Source organism: Mizuhopecten yessoensis, unplaced genomic scaffold (genome assembly GCF_002113885.1).
Source record: "Mizuhopecten yessoensis strain PY_sf001 unplaced genomic scaffold, ASM211388v2 scaffold213, whole genome shotgun sequence".
Lineage (NCBI taxonomy): Eukaryota > Metazoa > Mollusca > Bivalvia > Pectinida > Pectinidae > Mizuhopecten > Mizuhopecten yessoensis.
Window position 1 is genome coordinate 2,066,618 of NW_018403434.1, and position 22,021 is coordinate 2,088,638.

The 22,021-nt window shown below is 34.6% G+C and overlaps 1 protein-coding gene across 2 annotated transcripts in view; it reads right to left on the minus strand.

The window, feature by feature from the left end:
- LOC110441717 overlaps positions 1-19,109 on the minus strand; it is a 24,031-nt gene extending 4,922 nt beyond the window's left edge. The window contains exons 1-4 of one of the 2 annotated variants that reach the window (XM_021484978.1): positions 18,963-19,109; positions 16,223-16,281; positions 4,768-4,919; positions 1,525-1,605 (exon numbers count right to left, since the gene is read on the minus strand). In XM_021484978.1, coding sequence (XP_021340653.1) covers positions 1,525-1,605; positions 4,768-4,919; positions 16,223-16,241 — 252 coding nt within the window. In that variant the 5' untranslated portion in view covers positions 16,242-16,281; positions 18,963-19,109. Of the gene's footprint in view, positions 1-1,524; positions 1,606-4,767; positions 4,920-14,848; positions 14,973-16,222; positions 16,282-18,962 lie in introns of those variants that run through there. The other variant, XM_021485048.1, reaches the window with a different exon arrangement.
- Between the last annotated feature and the right edge of the window lie 2,912 nt (positions 19,110-22,021).

Below are 22,021 nucleotides of genomic sequence, written 5' to 3' on the forward strand. Positions count from 1 at the left end.
TATATATTTATATATAGATTTCATTATAAACAAAGATAAATGCATAATTGCTGAAGTATGTGTTGTATACTTCAGCACACACATTGAAATTACAGTAATACTAATACACAAAATATAGTAAATATACATGTACTTGTGTTTTTTGTATAGCGTATCTTCATTTGTCAAAATACAAGTTCCATGTCATCAGCATATACATGTAGCCTACTCAGAATAGTAATATTCATCAAATTCATAAAACAAAGACTGATATTTAGTCAAACATAATACTGAATATAAGGTCACATAATTATTTAACTTGGGAAAGAGAGTCAAATCGGTTGGCTGAAGTGAATGAGGCTGTAGTATCAGGCTTAGGTTTGGGTTTGTTGGATGTACGTTGACCGTGTTGAGAGGCTAGAGTTCTGATACGGGTTGTGGGATCGTGTCGGTGTTCTTGTTGAGGAGGGTCGGGGTAGGAATCTACTATAGTTTACCATGGGCCTGTTCGTTTATGCGGAGCAACCGGTTTGACCGTTTATAAATGTAACAATTTCGGGTATAAATTCTGGCGGACCTGCAAATGTGTATGCAGGCCTTGCGAGGCTTTCTCACGGCTCGCCTGAAAGCAGCATCAGATTACTAGGTCCGACATTATTTAATAAACGAACAACAGTGTTCCGATCGGTTTGACCGTTTAAACGAAAACGGCCAAGGAGTTACTATAATTTGCACTACGATATTGAATGCCCGATACGCAATACGGAAATGATGACACGGTGTACATGCACATTTCGATCAAGATAATTGGGTCCGAGCTGTACTTTTTCCGGAAGTACGTCACGAAAATGGACGCTGATGACGATGTGTCGAGCCACCTTAAGCATTCAAATTGGGAAAATATCCTCGTTGGGAAAAGTCTGGCTTATCAAAGGCCTTCAACAATCCCTCAATATACGAAACAAAAATATGTTACTGCAGAATATTTAACTTATTTGTTTAAAAGTCTGTATTGCTTCAACGTTTACTTTACGTGTAACATTAGCTGAACAGAAGAGCTTACGTTCAAAGGGAAATAACTCCATATTTTTCGCGTGTGTATATTACGCCATCTTCAATATAAATTGATTGTAGTGCAAACACAGTATATCAAAGGATTTGTATTTGAGATGAAATGCACAAGATACGGAGATAATGTTAGATATGCCGATTTGATGTTAAACGAGGGGTGTAAACACTTAAACGTTTAGGCCTGTCGCCTGTTTGCGATGTGTTAAACTACAGAGCCTCACTTTATTTACCCTGCTCATATCCAATGACATTGACTTTAGGAACTAATCAAACCTTTATTGCACATCTTCGTTTATATTACAGTACGCCAAAAGGCGCGATTTAAGTATTCCTGATTCTGAGATAGGAATACGCAAATGTATGGAAGGAGCTAGTGATACGGATACCAAAAAGACAGACAGACATCGTAGCTACATGTACTAAAGGTCACCGATATTTTTAAGTACTCGTCTTAATAATGTGTTAGAAACTTACGACATATTTTCTGGTCACGACGATCCTCTCCTCCCAGGCAGTGGTGTAGAATCGCCACAACGCCATACCAATTACACTCACCTGCAATATTCAATTTGAACAATGATATATCATACACTCATCATGAAAATACCCCTGTTGTTTCGGGGAAAGAAATGCTGCCCATTTTATCTTTTTCTTCATAAACATTTGAACTTAACTTTTGCAAGAACGTAACGCACTAAAAAAATCACAAATAACATTGACGTCACAGTGAAAATTAATCATGAACAAAACTTTACGAATTGCAATGACGTCACAATAAAAGATAATCATAATTACTATCTCACAAAAGTCACTCTTAAACAAAATCATTCATATTCTCTTACAATATCTATATTGAAACATGATATGTACTTTATGGCACTGTTACAGCATTATATAACACTGTAGAGTACTTTATGGCACTGTTACAGCATTATATAACACTGTAGAGTACTTTATAGCACTGTTACAGCATTATATAACACTGTAGAGTACTTTATAGCACTGTTACAGCATTATATAACACTGTAGAGTACTTTATGGCACTGTTAGAGTATTATATAACACAGCAACAGTACTTTATGGAACTGTTAGAGTATTATAAAACACTGTAGAGTACTGTATGGCACTGCAAGAGTATTATATAACACAGCAACAGTACTTTATGGAACTGTTAGAGTATTATATAACACTGTAGAGTACTTTATGGCACTGTTAGAGTATTATATAACACTGTAGAGTACTTTATGGCACTGTTAGAGTATTATATAACACTGTAGAGTACTTTATGGCACTGTTAGAGTATTATATAACACTGTAGAGTACTTTATGGCACTGTTAGAGTATTATATAACACTGTAGAGTACTTTATGGCACTGTTAGAGTATTATATAACACAGCAACAGTACTTTATGGAACTGTTAGAGTATTATAAAACACTGTAGAGTACTGTATGGCACTGCAAGAGTATTATATAACACAGCAACAGTACTTTATGGAACTGTTAGAGTATTATATAACACTGTAGAGTACTTTATGGCACTGTTAGAGTATTATATAACACAGCAACAGTACTTTATGGAACTGTTAGAGTATTATATAACACTGTAGAGTACTTTATGGCACTGTTAGAGTATTATATAACACTGTACAGTACTTTATGGCACTGTTAAAGTATTATATAACACAGCAACAGTACTTTATGGAACTGTTAGAGTATTATATAACACAGCTACAGTACTGTATGGCACTGCTAGAGTATTATATAACATTGTAGAGTACTTTATGGCACCGTTAGAGTATTATATAACACTGTAGAGTACTGTATGGCACTGTTAGAGTATTATATAACACAGCTACAGTACTTTATGGCACTGTAAGAGTATTATATAACACAGCTACAGTACTGTACGGCACTGCTAGAGTATTATATAACATTGTAGAGTACTTTATGGCACCTTTAGAGTATTATATAACACTGTAGAGTACTGTATGGCACTGTTAGAGTATTATATAACATTGTAGAGTACTTTATGGCACAGTTAGAGTATTATATAACACTGTAGAGTACTGTATGGCACTGTTAGAGTATTATATAACACAGCAACAGTACTTTATGGAACTGATAGAGTATTATAAAACACTGAAGAGAACTTTATGGCACTGCAAGAGTATTATATAACACAGCTACAGTATTTTATGGAACTGTTAGAGTATCATATAACACAGCTAAAGTACTGTATGGCACTGTTAGAGTATTATAACACACTGAATAGTACTTTATGGCACTGCACGAGTATTATATAACACAGCTACAGTACTTTATGGAACTGTTAGAGGATTATATAACACAGCTACAGTACTTTATGGAACTGCAAGAGTATTATATAACACAGCTACAGTACTGTACGGCACTGCTAGAGTATTATATAACATTGTAGAGTACTTTATGGCACCTTTAGAGTATTATATAACACTGTAGAGTACTGTATGGCACTGTTAGGGTATTATATAACACTGTAGAGGACTTTATGGCACTGTTAGAGTATTATATAACACTGTACAGTACTTTATGGCACTGTTAAAGTATTATATAACCCAGCTACAGTACACTATGGAACTGTTAGAGTATTATATAACACAGCTTCAGTACTTTATGGAACTGTTAGAGTATTATAAAACCCTGAAGAGTCCTTTATGGCACTGCAAGAGTATTATATAACACAGCTACAGTACTGTATAGCACTGTTAGAGTATTATAAAACACTGAAGAGAACTTTATGGCACTGCAAGAGCATTATATAACACAGCTACAGTACTTTATGGCACTGTTAGAGGATTATATAACACTGTACAGTACTTTATGGCACTGTTAAAGTATTATATAACACAGCTACAGTACTTTATGGCACTGTAAGAGTATTATATAACACAGCTACAGTACTGTATGGCACTGTTAGAGTAGTATATAACACTGTAGAGTACTTTATGGCACTGTTCGAGTATTATATAACACAGCTACAGTACTTTATGGAACTGTTAGAGTATCATATAACACAGCTACAGTACTGTATGGCACTGTTAGAGTATTATAAAACACTGAAGAGTACTTTATGGCACTGCAAGAGTATTATATAACACAGCTACAGTACTGTATGGCACTGTTAGAGTAGTATATAACACTGTAGAGTACTTTATGGCACTGTTCGAGTATTATATAACACAGCTACAGTACTGTATGGCACTGTTAGAGTATTATAAAACACTGAAGAGTACTTTATGGCACTGCAAGAGTATTATATAACACTGTAGAGTACTGTATGGAACTGTTACAGTATTATATAACACTGAAGAGTACTGAATGGAACTGTTAGAGTATTATATAACACAGCTACAGTACTGTTAAGCACTGTTAGAGTATTATATAACACTGTAGAGTACTTTATGGCACAGTTAGTGCATTATGTAACACAGCTAGAGTTTTTTTATGGCACTGTTAGTATATTATGTAATACTGCTATAGAACTTCATGGCACTGTTAGAGTACTTTATGGTACTGTTAGTGTATTATGTAACACTGCTAGAGTACGGTCAATATAACTTAGACTCGTTTCAACGATATGAATTGAAAATTGAACTCATGTAAGATCGTATATTGCTGTCATTCATATAAGGTCAGAGAATCGGACAGAAACACCACACAACAGAAAAGGTACGTACCATGAAGATGTTGATTACTCCGGCCAGAAGTACAAAGTTCGTGTTAATCTCTCCATTGTCGAAGGGTCGGGCGAAGAAGAATCCTGCAATTCCCGTCATTAATACTATCCCAAGTATTAGCCACCAAGTACGGGTGTCATTGGTCTCCTCATCTGTATTAAAACATCGTTTTACTTCAAAAAGGATGATAAGTATTTATTATTTATGGATAAATATTTGTTAACGTGTTCACATTATAGTTTTCCAATTACTGGTCTGTGTGGTTACATAGTAATGTCATTAAAAGGCGATTATGGTATTAATGTGGTAGAATGTTCAGGATTCTAGATTAATTTGAAGTACGAGGATTTTAAAGAAAATGGACTTCATACACATACATTTCAAGCACTGTTAACGTTGTTTGAACTATTAAAATGAAAGTGTTGATTGTGTCGTTTTTCTGTATTTGTATCTATAGATTCAAATTATGTCGTTATAAAGAAAATAAATAAATAAAAACATTGATAAACTTATACTTGCAAATGTAGGTCGCAATGAACTTCTTTATATTAAAACATAGCTAACTGTGTGATGATAATATTGACATAAATAAAGGCTGTCGATTTCGTGTTTATTTTTAAATTTTCTGATATAAGTATTCAAGTTTAACATAAAAAATGTATTATCTCTGATGAAATCGTTCCATTTCATCTTACAAATATAATTATCTAAAAAACTTCTTTTTTTAATGTTTTATTTTCCAAAGAGTTTCATTACATATACATAAACAGGACATTCACACATTCTCACATCATAATCATAATGATAGCATCATCATTCCAGATTAACAAAACAATTTACTCGCATTTCAAATCACCCATTTATATGTTGTATACATAAATTCACATGTACATACACAGCTTCTAAGTGATATATTTCATGCCCTATGTAACATTTCAAATATAAAATATACTCATACATTCACTCAGTCGTACCCTCACCCATACACACACACACAATACACAAACTACAGTCATTAGAATTAAGAAATATGAAAAGAAAAGAAAACTAAAATGCATTTAAAAGGAGGCATGTTAGTGCTCGAGAGAAACAGATAGAACAAATATAAGGAAGTCCCAAATATTACTACTTACAGGTGTAGGTCTTCAAAAGAAAAATAAGATAAAGATAGAGGAACTGCATAAAATATATGCAGACCTATTTCTGCATACTAGTTCTAATGATAGATTTCTGCATACTAGTTCTAATGATAGATTTCTGCACATTAAAATAATCCATAACAGCATAAATCACGGTATTGGCATTCAGTGTCTGATCTAAACACCTTGTTTTGTGCTTGTACTGCTTTATGATTACAATAATTTCATTATCCACTTTATGATTAGTGTTGTTATTATCATCAATCTTACCAAATATTAGAGTAAAAAGAATATAGAATGCTTCCAACAGGCTATCTTAGTTTTGTACTAAGTTCTGTACCTTTTCACGTGCCCAGAGCAAGTGTTCAATGGTTTCTATTCAGCATTAAAAAGGTTGCAGAGTGGACTGACTACTATATGTGCTTTGAAAAGAAATGAATTTGTTGATAAAATATGATGGATGATTCTAAACTGTAACCACTGAAGTTTGGAGTTTTTAGTAACTTGGAAAGGCAGCAAGTATATTCTGGCCCAGTCATCATCATTAATATCAAACGGTTCTCCCCACCTATCTCTACCTTCTAAATATTTCCTAATCGCTGACACTAATCAATAAAATTTGAGAAAATTGGTATTTATGTTGTATCTTTGAATAAATTCGTTACATGAAAAGAGAGTTAAAGTATTAAAATCCTTTATAAAGTCACCTATGCAATATACACCATTTTTATACCACTGTGACTAATAGACTGACCTGCCTCCAATTGTTATTGCAAGAGTGATTTCCCTTTGAGGGCCTTCATATCATCTGAAAACTCTAGCCTATGCCACGCCCCAAAGACATCTTTCCAGAAATTATTATTACATTTTTTTGTGACACTCTTTAATATAATTCCCACCAATATTAAGTAGCTTATATAAGTCAACCAATTTCATTAAAATAGTATTCCACTTTCCCGAGGACTAATATAATCTTTTTATCCAGCTTAAGTTTTTAATATGAAGCATCTTTCAACCACCGACCATATGATCCTGAACAATAATCTCTCTTTTAACTTAATCAGTTTTATTATACCATAAAAATGCATAAAGTAAAAAATGCATTTTTGTGAAACTTTTTTCATCTGGGTTAGGCAGTGAATTGAGTTAATTATGAATCCATTAAGGATTTATTAAGTGAATTTTCCCAATCGGTGTTAATTTTTGCATGCTCCAAGTATTAATAAGACTTTTCAGTTTCACTAATTTTTTGTCAAAGTTCATCTTAAGCATTTCTTGAAGATTGACACTAAAATCAATTCCTGACAAAGTTATTTTCTCTTTCCCCAATTGTAACTGTATTTCAGGTAAAAATGTTTCCTGGATATATTTTTTACTGCTTCTCCAAATTATTTGTGTTTTATCAATATTCATCCCTAATCCTGATATATTTGCAAAGGTACTAAGTTCATTCAAGGATGCTGTAAGAGACTGCTCTGAGCCATCTAATGTCAAGTATGTATCATCTGCATACTGAGAAAGTATAATAAAAGTATCATCTTCTCGAATACCTTTTATGTTTTTGCTATTTCTAAGTCTGATAGCAAGGATTTCATCACATGAAATAAAAATATATGGCGCGATCGGGTCGCCTTGACGACATCCTCTCTTGATGTTAACAGATTTAGAAAGATCTCCACCTTGATTTACATATGTCCCTACATTTTTATGAGAAACTTTCACCCAATTTGAAATAACATTACCAAACCCAAAGAAACCCAATACCTTATCAATGAACTTCCACGAGACAGAATCGAATGCTTTCTCAAAATCTATCATTAAAACTGTAAAAGTGGAGATAATTCGGATACTTAACATTCGATATTTACGATTGACAGTTCACCACTTTTCGTCGTCCATCTTGTTGTTTTCACATTCGGAACCTAGTTACGTAACCGGAAGTGTTCCGAGTAGATTTTGCGCGACTATTGCACGTGCAAAGTGCCGTGTGTCTGTCTATATGTCTATGTGGTTTTCTATAGCTCGTCAGTCAGAAGTAAAGTCCTCGTAAGACTGCCTGACTCACTCTTTCGCTCCTTCTTTCTAAGACTAGTTAGGTAATAATGTAGGACCAGCAATAATGTTTAGTGTTAGGGTTAGAAAGTAGTCTGTACACATGTCTATATAGAATTCCAACGTAGAGTCCGTCGTCTATGCTTATAGGAGAAGGCCTCGTAGCCACTAGTATTAATGAACGGTGTTGTATCGTGTGCGTAAGGGTGTGAGATATGTTATCGTGTATTGTACTGATATTTCTTCACACTTGTTGTGTTTAATAAAAGATACTGAAGTTTATATCCTTGAGTCTATGTTCATTTGCCATACTTCATGTTCATCAATTTATAAGACCCCAATGGATCCAAGAGCACCGAACCTGGGTGTTGGTTTTAAAGTGGAAAACCGCTCCTTTTACAAAACCATACCTGGGATATCAGTTTCTTCTGTGTACTGCATACCATCATATACAAGTCTTGTATTTTCACCCGAATATCGGCCAGCTATGAATCCCAGTTGGTCATTACTAATAAGTTTTTCAAGTACAGTTTTTATTTTATTAGCTATAGCCCCAGATGCTATTTTATAAACAATATTCAGTAAAGTTAAATGCCTCCATTTTGTTTTTAGAAAATGGCGTGGTTTATTATCTTTTGGAATATAAGTTATTATGCCCTGACGTTAAGTGATAGATATTTCTCCTTGTGTATGTACCCATAGTTTAATGATCTGACAATAAAATTACAAAGATGTTTCAAAAAAACAAACAAAAAAACCCAGTAAAACTATCTGAGCCTGAACTTCTATTTTGTTCATATTTCTTAGTGTTTTGCCTAACCCTTATAAATTTTTAGATTCAACTTCATTTAGTTTTGGAATATTTTCAAAATTAACAAAGGCTTCAAGATAAATACATCTTCCATGATTTCTCTAGCATTATATACATTTTCATAAAAGAATTAGTCTCGGCTAAAATATCATCTTGTTTTGTAATAATAGAGCCATCATCAAGTGTATCTTTGGGGAAAAAAAATGAAAAAAAATATATTTTTAAGACTAAAAAAATAACTGGTTGATTTCTCCCCGTCCTCTTCCCTTTTGGCTCTTGATCTTACTATACTCCCTTTAAATTTTCTAAAAAAATCTCTTCCAGTTCCTTTTTCTTATTATCTATTTCTCCTACATTAATTTTCTCTTATTTTTCTTGTTCCTTTATAGATTCAATAAGATTGGTTTTTCTTTATAGGATGCATGTGATATTGTTTTACCTCTAATATTCATCAATAAAGTCTCAAGAAATAAAAGGTCATCTATACATACCTGTAGATTTCATCAATGTTTTCAAAATTGTATATCGGGAGACAATATTGCATTTAGTTTCCTTAATTACATTTTAAACTATATCCAAATAATCTTGGTCATATTAAGCTTCCATAAGCCTTTGCCCTTTTAAATCCATTAAACCGATAACCAGAACCTATTGCCTAATTCATTACACTAGATAATAAACTTTCTGAAATTAAGAAAAAATCTATCCTTGATTGTTTTATTGTGTTTGATTTTCTCCAAGTATATCTTTTGTGGTTAGGGCGATACTCTCTATAAATGTCCACTCAATTATAACTTTCAAATATTTCCTGAACCTTCTTCCTTGCTTTAGGATTATTTTATTTTTGTAACTTTTATCATAGTCCAGATCAGGACACAAAAATCTCCACAAATACTCACTCTGTCATTACCAAAGCTATCTATAGTATTAGTCAATTTATTGTAAAAGTCAAGGTCATCAGAGTTGTTTGGGCCATATAATGTAATTAATGTAATATTCATGTTTTTTTAATTCAATGTCGATAGCTAAGAAGTTGCCTGTCAAGTCTTTCTTTTCTTTATTAACTTCAAATTCAAACTTATTACTTAATAAAATAGCATCCCCTCTGGCATTAGATTTATAAGAACTATACAAAAACAACTTGCATGCCCCCATTCGTTTTTGATAATGTTTTCCTTCTCCTGCGTAAAATGTGTGTCTTGTATGCAGTATAGATTACACCTTTTGTCTCTTAGGTAAGAAAACGTATCGATCCTTTCTTTTGAGAAAATCGCCTCCATAATCTAAAATGTATTGGAATGAGTAGAGTGTAAGAAGAAGTAAAACAAAGTTCCAATCACCGTCCAATGGAGAGAAAGAAGAAAGATGTATATAAAATAAATTTCATGTTAGTCAAAGTACAGACTACTGCTGATTCCGCCTTAAAAGCGTCTTTAACCGACAACAAGCGTCTTCAGGTGACAACAAAACGTCGCCAGACAAAATTTTTAAAAATACTGAATAAAGTAAGCGACATCAGCAGATATGTTGGTAATATGACTAATAATACACCTCTATACCATATTTCAATTTGATATTTGAAAAGTTGACCGAGTTATGATCAATTCAATTTTATGATCGCCGGCGTGGCACATGTGTGTATTAGCCTGTATATTTAGAAAGCGTCACCAGACAATATCTTTAAAGATACTTAATAAAGAGATATTTTACAAATTTCAGCCAGATATTTAAAAAAAAAATGACCGAGTTACGATGAATTGAATTTTTACGATCGGCGGCTTGGCACATGTGTGTGAATAGAACTCTTCAGATCGTAAAGCGTCTTCAGATTTTTACTTTTAAATTAACCTATAAAGTAAGCGACTTCAGAACATATCTTATTCATATGACTATCATACACCTATGTACCAAACTTCAGGTCGATATTTGAAAAAATGACCGAGTAATGATGAATTACATATTTACGATCGGCGGCTTATATACGTGTGTATAGAAATCTACAGATCGTGAAGCGTCTTTAAATTATATCCCTTAAATTAATCGGAAAAGTAAGCGACATCAGAGATTATGTTATGCATATGACCATAACATAGTTTAAAACCAAATATCAGTTTGATGTTTGAAAAGTTGACAGAGTTATCGTGAGGTAAAATGTTACGATGTACATGTATGAAGATTAACAGCGTATTATACATGTGTGCACATATAGGACTTCGCATAGAATAGTAAATTGCTCTGTAAGCACTGGTATATCATTTTGTTTGTTTTATTGTTTTTGTTTTCCTCATCAGAATGGATGATTTGTTTAGCTCCATTTATTGTAGAACTTACAAGAGGCTATACGGACGCGGACGTTTAAAAAATAAACGTTTAATAAAGTTTAGTGCTTAAATAACCGTCGTTTTTTCCATATTATTTTGGTGATTCCTGCGGTGTTCGGTATTGTTAACATGTCATTGGTAGAAGCATAAACGTCAGTTTTCTAGCACACACGCTTTGAGAACTTTTCAACTTTTAGAGCTTTATCAAATGTTGACAATTCCTGCAAGACAACTAAGCTTGAAATGGTGTGGGCGTGCGCGGCCAGTTCCGATTAGCACAAAGAGTACAACGTGTGTTGCATGCTGAATCAGGTCAGAAACTTGTGAGGTTTGAAGATTCATGGTGTGATTTATTATTTCGAAATTGTTGTTTTTCAAACTTTTAGAAATGCAGCTTTGCTCATTCTCGGTTCAATCACTACATCTGAGTACTGCGACTGTTGAATGGTATTAAGTACCTTAACCCTGAGTTAGATCGTGAACTTCAGAAGTTTGAAGCTTGATTGATTTGCAATTGTTATTTTCCAACCAGTTTGGTAAAACACCCTGCGCTTGAGCGTTGGTAAAATCTTTTCTGACCAATATGTTTCTATACGTGTTCTATACGACTCATCATTCTTTTGTGAGATAATAAAGAATTTCATATTAAATAACAATTCAATAAACCTTCTTTGTGTTATTTTGTCATACTTCCTCAAAAAGTGCAGAGAAACTCGAAAATAAGGCCCCCTCCCACTTGACTGTTTACCATACACTGCTCCAAATACGTTTTCAATACGGATAACCTAGCATACAGTGTATTGTTAAGTGTAAGTTATATATTTATTCACGGAATTACATTAGATCTAAATTCGTGATGAAAGTTATTAAGAAAGGCTATAAGTTATATATTAATTTAAGTAAAAAATTAAAATGTATTTATTCTGGTGCAAATGTTTATACATAAAGTAATATACTTGTTAACGTAAGTGATTATACCACCACAGTAAGTCTGTGAAACAATGTTTATACCGCAATATAATCGGGCTGACCGTGTTCAGCTATACGATCGAAGTACTACGTACATGTACACATATGTGACACGCCGAGAGCTTCATACGTGTAGTCATATAACTAAAATACCTCACGATAACTCGATCATTTGATCAAATATCGATCTGAAACTTTGTATATAGGTACGTTACAATCATATGAATAACATATCCTCTGATGTCGCTTACTTTAGTAAGTATCTTTAAATGTACAGGTTAATACACGCATGTGCCACGCCGCCGATCGTAAAATTCAATTGATCATAACTCGGTCATGTTTTTCAAATTTCAAAAATAAGGTGTATTATAGTCATACTGACAACATATATCTTCTGACTACGTACTAGTGATAAGTAGACACCTGAGGCGTTGAAACAAGTCCGGACAAGCTGCTGATGTCTTACTTACAGTATAGTATAGCTGCGATATTTGTTTATATATTGCGTCGGCCGGGGCAGAGGATGCCTGGTATTAATATTAGTACTAATTATAGTACTACTCCCATGTTCAATACCGTCCTATATATCAGTATTTACCTGTGTATATATATGTGTGGTTGTTGCATGTGTAAAAGGATTGGGTTTTGAACTTGTTGTATATATTTCCGTATTTACGTTTCGTGTAACGGAGTGCGTGTACCTGGGGTATTCCCGTTGGGGATTCCCTTCCGGTATATTATTTAGACGTTTTTGATCGGTTAATATTTTTAGGATATGTTACCTTACCTGAACAGCACTCTACGCTCAGGTATGGGTCAGTATCGAGTTCAAATGCTACATTGCACGTGTATTTCAAATACTACATGACACGTGCATTTCAAGGCATACAATTAAATTTGGCTATATAGCTGGGTGTTTTTGGTATGGCAGAGGCTTACATGTAGCTGGCCGGCTCGTTTTTACCCTTCTTACGGGCAGGTATGTAGGAGTGTTTTCGGCCTTAGACCTCAAAATTATTCTGGGCTGGGTGGTATTTTCCCATTGTAGGCATGTTATGGTAGAACTATCTCCGTGTTAATTTGGGATGGTTATTTTCCCGTTGTAGGCATGCTGTAATTTATTATCGGGGGTGTTAAAACTTATTCCCCGGGGTGGGATACCGGGTGGACATTTTTGAGAGGACATATGTTACACGGTATACTGTTTTAGTATGAACCGGTCGAGTGGTTGACGTGCTGTAGCATTGTGCACATCTATTCATCATGTTTCATCTAATTTACTTCACTGTTTCGTTGGTACATAATAAATTGTAGAACTTTATAAAACGTGTTGTTATTCATTGACCTGTAGCCAGCTGAAGTTAAGTCAAGACAGAACCACAGAGTTGACGAACGAAAAAATCACTATACGAGGGCAAAACTTTTACACATGTATAACCCGTGCTTGTCAATATAATACGAATGTTACAAGCTGAAGCTGTACAAATCTCCGTGATTATCTTACTTTACATATGTAACAGGGATATAATTAATGTATTTGCTTGTATGTATGTTTGTTTACTAAGTCTGTCCGTAGCGCGTCGACTGTCCATGTATATATTTCATACTCCGAGTAATGTAACTACCGCGTCCGCGTGTTGTATTCTATACTGTGATGTTATGTCTATAGGTGTATTGTGGTATTCTGCTCGTTACGTATGTTGATATGTTGGTATACCATACAGTTGTTCATTGGTCAGTAGTGTTACGTCAAGTTGTGTATGCGTTTTCATTGGTTCGTTCTGGGTGGTCAGTTTTGGCGCGTGTTTCTTTGTGGGCAAATAAATCACGCTAGTACCTTTTGAGGACTCGTAGTTGACGGACGGAGAGATGTAATGTAAGTGTTTCTTTGTCTTTGTGTAATACCCAACGTATATGTATTATGTGTTTTATTTGAGANATTTTTTTATATGAAAACGTAATAATGGAGGTGATGTAATTTGATTTTTTGTAAGAGGCGTTATTACGTTGTGCCCATTTGACTAAGGTTCGATAAATTTATTTAGATGTCTTTTATTTTAATTACAGTATATCCGTATTGCATACGATTGAAGAAGGCGTCGTAATTATACAAATAGATAGTAGCCAAGGCCTTGTGCCACACTCAGGTATGCTATTGTGTTTTTTATGTAAGAGTATATATATAGTATTGATTTGAGAAGGTATAGGTCGCTAGACTGCTAACTGTGAATTTAATATATTGTCCAGTAACTTTGTTTTGAGTCAAATCTTCAGTTTGATTGTATTTCATAAAAGTTGTAATTGTAATGTGTATTGCCTTATAGTTGATTTGTAAGGGTAAAAGTTATGAAATCGTGTAAGAGTTATTTCCCTTGCATTTGTACTATGAAATATGATTATGTGTGTCTATTTTATACTTTGTACTTGTTGCAGGGTTCTTTTGGTTTTTACAACGAGCAATAAAATGACAGTGAACAAAATCCAGAGGAGTTGTTCTATATCTCACAACAAAACCACCTCTACTACACATACAGGAAGTTCACGAGAAAACTGGAAGAAATATACTATATATATTAGAAACGACAAAATGACGTATTGTCAGGATTTGCTTGCACACCTATATTATACACATCTACGTCTTTATCCATTGCATCGAATAATATTACAAAGCACAAGACGATCGATAAACGTGTGCAGTAAATGCATAGCAATAGATTATAAGATTGGGTCTAACAATTAAGTTACTGATACATAGCGTATGAAATGAAGCATGAAATCAACTCGCTTACCTGTACACATACTGGCCAAATATCCCAACGTAAAACGAAAACTCACTCATAGTGGAGAAACACTAAAGACTTATTAGCATAACATAGGTCCGACACAAACACAGAGATCGGTACATCAAGGCCTCTATAGAGCCCCTGACGGTCGTATTGGCCTAATCATGTACCGATCGTGGAATTCTCGCGATATATTCTAAAGTTACGGTCGTCCAATAAGTATGCATCCTCCAACGGAGTGTCATACATTTTTCAGAATGGCAACAAGTTTTCCTTCCACGCTGTATAATTCCTTTAAGCACTCTTCAGCCTTTGTTGATTAACTTTTGTCAGGTCCTCAAACACGGTAAATCCTGTCCCTTCAGCTTTTTGCTGGCTTTTAATAATATTTCGTGCTTTTTCCGCCTGTGAGTTAATTTCACGATTATGTTCCTTGGTTTCACACGATGTAATCGTCCTAGTCGATGAGCTATGTCGATGTCTGCCTCGTTCAGTGTCACCTCAAGCTTTTTCTGTACAAAGTTAACTATCTTGGAAACGCATTCCTACACCGTCTCTGCATCAGATGTATCAATCAAGTCAACTATCCTAAGAGATTTCTTTCTTCCATGCTGTTCTATATCGTTAACTTTGGATTCCATTTCCGCTTTAACTGTCTCTGCCTCCCCGACTCTCGTTTCCAAATCTCCAACCACCTGTCTTAAATGATCGTTCTCTTTTTCAAGATCGATTATTTTCCCTTTTAGTTTTTCAATAAAGACCTTAAATTCAGTACGAGGTCATCCTTCAGTTTTTGTAATTTAACATCCATATCCGCTTTGGTATTGAATTGTATTAAGTTCTTTGAAATATCATCGAGTCTGTCATAAGTATTTTTCGATCCCCCAGCAACAGCAACCCCAGCCGCAACACCACCACTCCTTCTTGGCAGACCCATCACGAAAATAAAGCAGCTTTAGCGTATAAAAAGTTAGTAATTTTCAAACTGCTTTGTACATATAGCACTGTGTTACCACATACATATAGGTGAGCAGTAGTCACCGTGGGCACACTCAGTCCATTCTCCGAAGATCGTCGCCGTAAGCACGCATTGTCCGAAATAAAGTCACACAGTTAACTCCAATGTGATAAAAGGAATATTCTAGTCTATGTTGATTAAAAACATTTGACCCAAAAACGTCAGAAAATACTATAATTATATAGGTGTATGTCGGAGCGCAGGAATGACCAACCGGCCAGGTCCACGTCACGTGACCAACCCATTATCTCAAAAATTTGATTAATTGGATTTCTTCTCGAAATAGTACAATATTTACCGTCAGTTTGCTATAGATTTCGGAATGGTGGGGAAGAATACAATGTACCTACACTCTTACTTACCGACAGACTTTTGACACATCTAATAAGCTCCAGGTCTTCACAGTTAACATAAAGAGCACCTGAAGCAGATAAGTGACAACTCAATTTGAATACTAACTTCTTAATACATATTAAAGTTAGTAAATATATGATGTAGCTTTAAAATAATCGGAAAACTCCCCAACAACACACGAACATATTAGCGGACTTTTCTCAGCGTCTTTCCACTACACCCATAGGTATTCCATAGACACATACAGTTAAACCTGGAACACCATCCGATATCTTAACAGTCGTGTCGAGTAATGTCAGGACATGGTAAGGCATTGATCGAGATGAGTGAGCTCCGTTGACGCCCATATAATGTTGACATAGCTACATTTAAATATGTATATTAACATAAGCAGTTTGTCAAACACTTATACGCTTCATTTGAGAGTATGTAGATAATTTATAAAGGATATTAAGCTTTTGTTTTCCTATTTATTGACTTCTCACACCAGAACTATATAATTATTTTGTTACATAATTATGTTTATATTCCATACCTTCAAAATCAAGGTTGGTAGGTATTAGCTGATACCTATGTATTCCACTCGTTATTTGCTTATGTAACATGTCTCTCCTGGTTATCACTGAAAAGGTTCATTTAGCAGGAATTTAATGTATATTTGCAAGATTCATCGAGTCACTAATATGTAAACAAACTATGTTCTTACCCAGAAAGTTTCGCTGACATTCTGCCAGCTTGGTGACGTGACATGTGACCAAGCTGGCACAATGTCAGCGAAACTGTCTAGTAAGACTCGATGAATCTTGCAAATAAAAAGTATCTCCTGGTTGAAATGATGATGTCTTGAAAAGAAAAGAATTAATAATAAGGCCATCATTTGTCTATAAAATCCTTTAAATTATCATTTTAGCATTTATAAGGATACTTTACCATGTCATTGATAACAGTTACTTCATTCTGATGGCATTCTTTCTATAACACAGTCACTTTTGTTCTATATATTATTGGCTTGATGCATATCATGCTTTCACTAATAATGTTAAAATACTATATTTTCTCGGAAAAGAATTACATACATCCTTACAATATTTATTCATATTCACATATTAATTTTTATATAAAAAAAAACTGTTTTCTATATATATGATCTATATTTAAAGGTGATATTAACTGTCTCTCCTTTTGTAGATATACCTGATCCACTGTTTCTGTGTTGTTGATAACTTTTTTGGATAAATTCATGGTTAATTAGCCTAAACCCACTACAATAATAATATAGCAAAAATGTTTCCAAAACATTTTAAGATTTCCAAATAAAAAGCCATCCGATCATCGATTTATCTACATTTTCCATTTAATGTAGTTCTTATTTTTGTGCGCGGAAACCAGTCTATTTTACTAAATTTCCTCACAAAGCTCCGTAATATATAATGGTTCAATGTGTATACGAAAGAGACTGTCTTAATTGCAAAAGACCTTAAATATATATCATTGTACAGATGCAGGATCTATTGAATATGTCCAACTTAACTTTGATAGATTAATCAATGCCAAGTTTCAATTAATTGATGATTAAATAGTTATTTTTACTGACTATAGGTTACGTTTGAACTCTATGATGCAGCAAATAAGAGCAATTAGCGACATGGCTCAGTATTTCACCATTCATTATTTACCTGCCAGATTCAATGCCTAGAGAGTTGTCACCCAGAGAATATTTGTATATATTCATATATTAAGCATCCAAACGTGGATGTATACGTATGAAATGTCCCCGTTCAATCTTGATGTATACAAATAAATGTAGCAAAGCTATGGGCCATAAAGTACACATGCAAATACGGATAGGTATGTATAGTAAAGTACAACAACCACATTGACCACCATGGGGATTAGAAATTCTATCAATATGTCCAGATTACAGTAAACCATACTGGCTCTAACTCTGTTCGTATTTTAGGTGTGATAGGTCTGACAAGGTTTTGCGAAGTATTAAAATGCAAGGAATGATAGATAGGTTGATGGATTAACTTGGCCATGTGTTAAATCAGCAAGAAGATCGACGGTAAGCTGCGGTTAAGACAGGACACTACCCCCGATGACGTTTTATCTGAATCGCTCGTATACGTACTCATGTACATGTCATGTGTGTTTATTGATGAGTGAAGTTCTCTATCTAGTGGTAAAATTTAAATATTCGATCGGGATGTCGTGTCCAAAATTTGATGAGTTTCGCTACCTGGAAATCTCATTATTGTATGCATGTTGCGATGCCTAATTGATAAACTACACATTATGCAACATCTAAATATTATAAGTGTCTTCTTCATGAGTTGATTATAAAGTGTTTATTTATAGAACGGTTTTGAAAAAGGGGTCATTGTTGTCCTACACGCTTTACACACATATATACACTGTGCCGTACCTACACACATGAGGATCTCATACAGCGACAAACGTTGGTATGCAAATGCAGTCAAGTTTAATTACATTTCTGTCCCAGCTCCAATTACACATGCACACCACACCTGTGACAATTTGTCTGTATAGTTGGACCAGGAGCTTTAAAATGTCTGAAACCATTGTGTTAGTTGTTCATAAATGCGTATTCACTTCGGTGTATGTGTGATCGACAGATGTTCAGCTGATGGTTTGAAATGGCCGAACTAGCACCCTATAGTCAAACATCCCTATATATACATTTGTATAAACATGTACAAGCATACAAATGCTGGAAATCATATTTACCTTCCTGATATGTACAAAAGCCGTCACCTCCGAGAGCACCACAAAGACCTACACATCTGCAATGCTCTGATAGTTTTTACACACTTTTACATATTCTATGCACCCTGTACGTAACATTGCTGTGGTCTTGGTATTTCTACATTGATTTTGTGTTTTTGTTTACTACATGTGTGTATTTTCCATCCTTTTTCACATTCACCCAACCATGACGAAGGTACGATTTTGTATTACTTGTCAATGTTTGTGAGTGTGAAAAGGAGGGAAAGGAGGAGGCGGGTTTGGACGGTTCAGATTCGGAACCGCTCAGGTGTGACGCAATTAGTCGATGTATAGCTCCGTCTGCCCAGTATAGTGGGTGCAAATCAGTGAAGGGTCTTTTCTTTGATAAAGATGACAGATTAAGGTGAAAGCTTCGAGCTTCAAGTTTTTGTTATTTCCCCTTTTCCTTATATGATATAGCATAAAATCACTTTGACATACATATATGCAAAACACGGTCGAGGACTCGGTAGGAATTTTTTGTCGCTTTCATTTTACGCAATATATCCCAAGCAAGAATTAAATTCATCTTAAAATATAAGCCTTTACAGATAATTCTGTTCGACGTTCAATTTGAATTAAAAAAACAAATTCAAGAAACATGTTCAAGAGAGAATACACACAAGAGGGTGCCGCCTTCACCGAGACTCCCATCACACACAGAACACATTATCGGAAGGTTTAAACGTGAAATGAATTACCCATTTATTACAGTGATGGGTTTTCTGTGGAAGATGTTTTGGTTCAGAATAAATACCGTTGCATGTGTTCCTAATGACTAATGTGATTAAAGCGCCAATAAACATTCTCTTTCTTGGCTAAAAATACATTTTTTGTTTACAAAATAAAGTACGTTTGCGCAATCTCATTTTGTTAGAAGTTCACCGATATCTGCCGCTAAAAAGAATAGCTATGAAACCGTTATTGATTAAGAACGTCAAGTAAAGCATTGCCTCTTGTCAATTGCTCGACGCGAATTTGTCATAAGGACATCTTACTGTATTATCGTGAACGATTCTGTTACAAGATCAGAAAACAAAACACCTCTTCAAAATGATGACGGCAGGGTTCTAATGTTAGTGCTTAAAAATAAAAAATATAAAGGATAACAGTGTTGCATTAATTTAACACATAAATGACAGCTTCTCTTCACATGAAAAGTTATAAGGTTATAGTCATGTCGTTCTGAACTCGTATGCACGCACACCGTTTAATGCACACACTTTTCGGTACCTACAAAAGCCGATATTGTTGATTTATGTATGATATAAGCAATATATCGCATAAGGGTCATATTTTAATATTTTTAAATTAAGGAGACACACGCCATTTTCAAGCTAACTTTTAAATCCAACTCCGCTTAGCAATATATCTCAAACTTGTTTCTATATAAACTGATCGACTAGCAAATTAATGGAATCAGACAACCTTACCTACGGCGCCCCCTAGCTCGTCAAATAACATGGAGGTTAAACGAGACAAATATCAATTCAATTTTAAACGCCGACTAGCAATGTTCAAGCGGAGGATAATTCCTATTCGCATTTCCCATACGATTGCTGTGCACCTGCTTTACAAATCAAATAGTACATCAGGACCCGTATTCATGAAACCGTTATCATGCTCAAGCAAGGATTTCGTGCTCAAACCAACTTTCTAGTTACTCACTCAAATCATGTCATTTGTAAACATTGAAAACAGTATTCGGCTTTAAATCTCTTCAATTTTCCCCAAATCATTGGCATAATAAGATTTTATTATTAATTTATAATTGAAACAAGAACTACGGCTTGAGCACAAAATCAATGCTTGAGCAAGAGAATGGTTTCATGAATACGGGCCCTGAACTGTATATTTTTTCCTTTTTGCGGAAGCGTTTAGTTATAATTGTCCTTATTAATTCAGAAAACGTATATAATCTATTTTTTGCACACTGTATCAACTTTTATAGTGGCAAGTACGTGTGTGTCTTCCGTTCATCCTTATATACAATTGGACGTTTGTAATAATGCTGTTTCATTCTGAACATCCAACGATAACACACTCAGCTTTGAGGCTGGACAGGGGTCATTAATTGATTTATTCAGGTATTGCCTGTATTCCAACTCTACTTTCCAGCACTTTTTAGCCCCTAGCATCACAGTCAGGAATACCTATATGGTGCACTGGTATTCATTGTTTGGCATAACGCACCCGTTACAAAATTTATAAGCGCAATCGACGGTGTGTACATTGCGATAAAATATTAAATTTCGCTTTTAATAAAGATAGATTTAAGTGATATGGAAGTCACTGTTATTAATTATTTCAATTCAAGTTTAATGATTTTTTATTAAACAAAAAGAAGAATTTTCTATACAAGGAATACGTTAATTTGTAATCATAATTACATTTGTATCTACATTGTAATTTACAAAATAGGTTTCTATATCATCAATTTTCTAGGGCAAATGATGGTCATTCATGAAATGCTGTCATAGTTGACAGGAGTCACGAATATGCTGTATATAGTTTGATCTTGCCTTAAACATTTCCACTTTTAGCACAAAATGCACTTTCGCAGTCGCGCTTTCCATGACGTAAACCCTCTGCGGTAGTCTCTCCTTAGCCCGACACGATTTACTTCTTCTGGAAGAGGAAGAGGGTATTCTAACGACGCGATTAGGAGCTCTTCCTCTTCCGGAAGCTCTTCTGAGTCTTCCGTGCCAAAGTTGGAAGAGACCCTATTCCAAGATGGGAGGACACCGTTTTGAAGTGTGCAGATTGTGGTATCTGTACGTACACATTGGCAGCTTTTGAAGAGCACGCATGTACCGGTAGGTTTTATTAATTGATAACAAGTAATTTTATGAGTTGTTGTCACAAAAAATCGTTTATGCGAGTAAACGGTGAAGATAAATAAGATAAATAAGTTGTGATACGAAGCACGTGATGATAACACGGCATTCAATTCATGTTTCAGGGGATGGATTGAATGTATTATGTAAACAAACAAGATTTTATAAAAAAAATAATTAAAA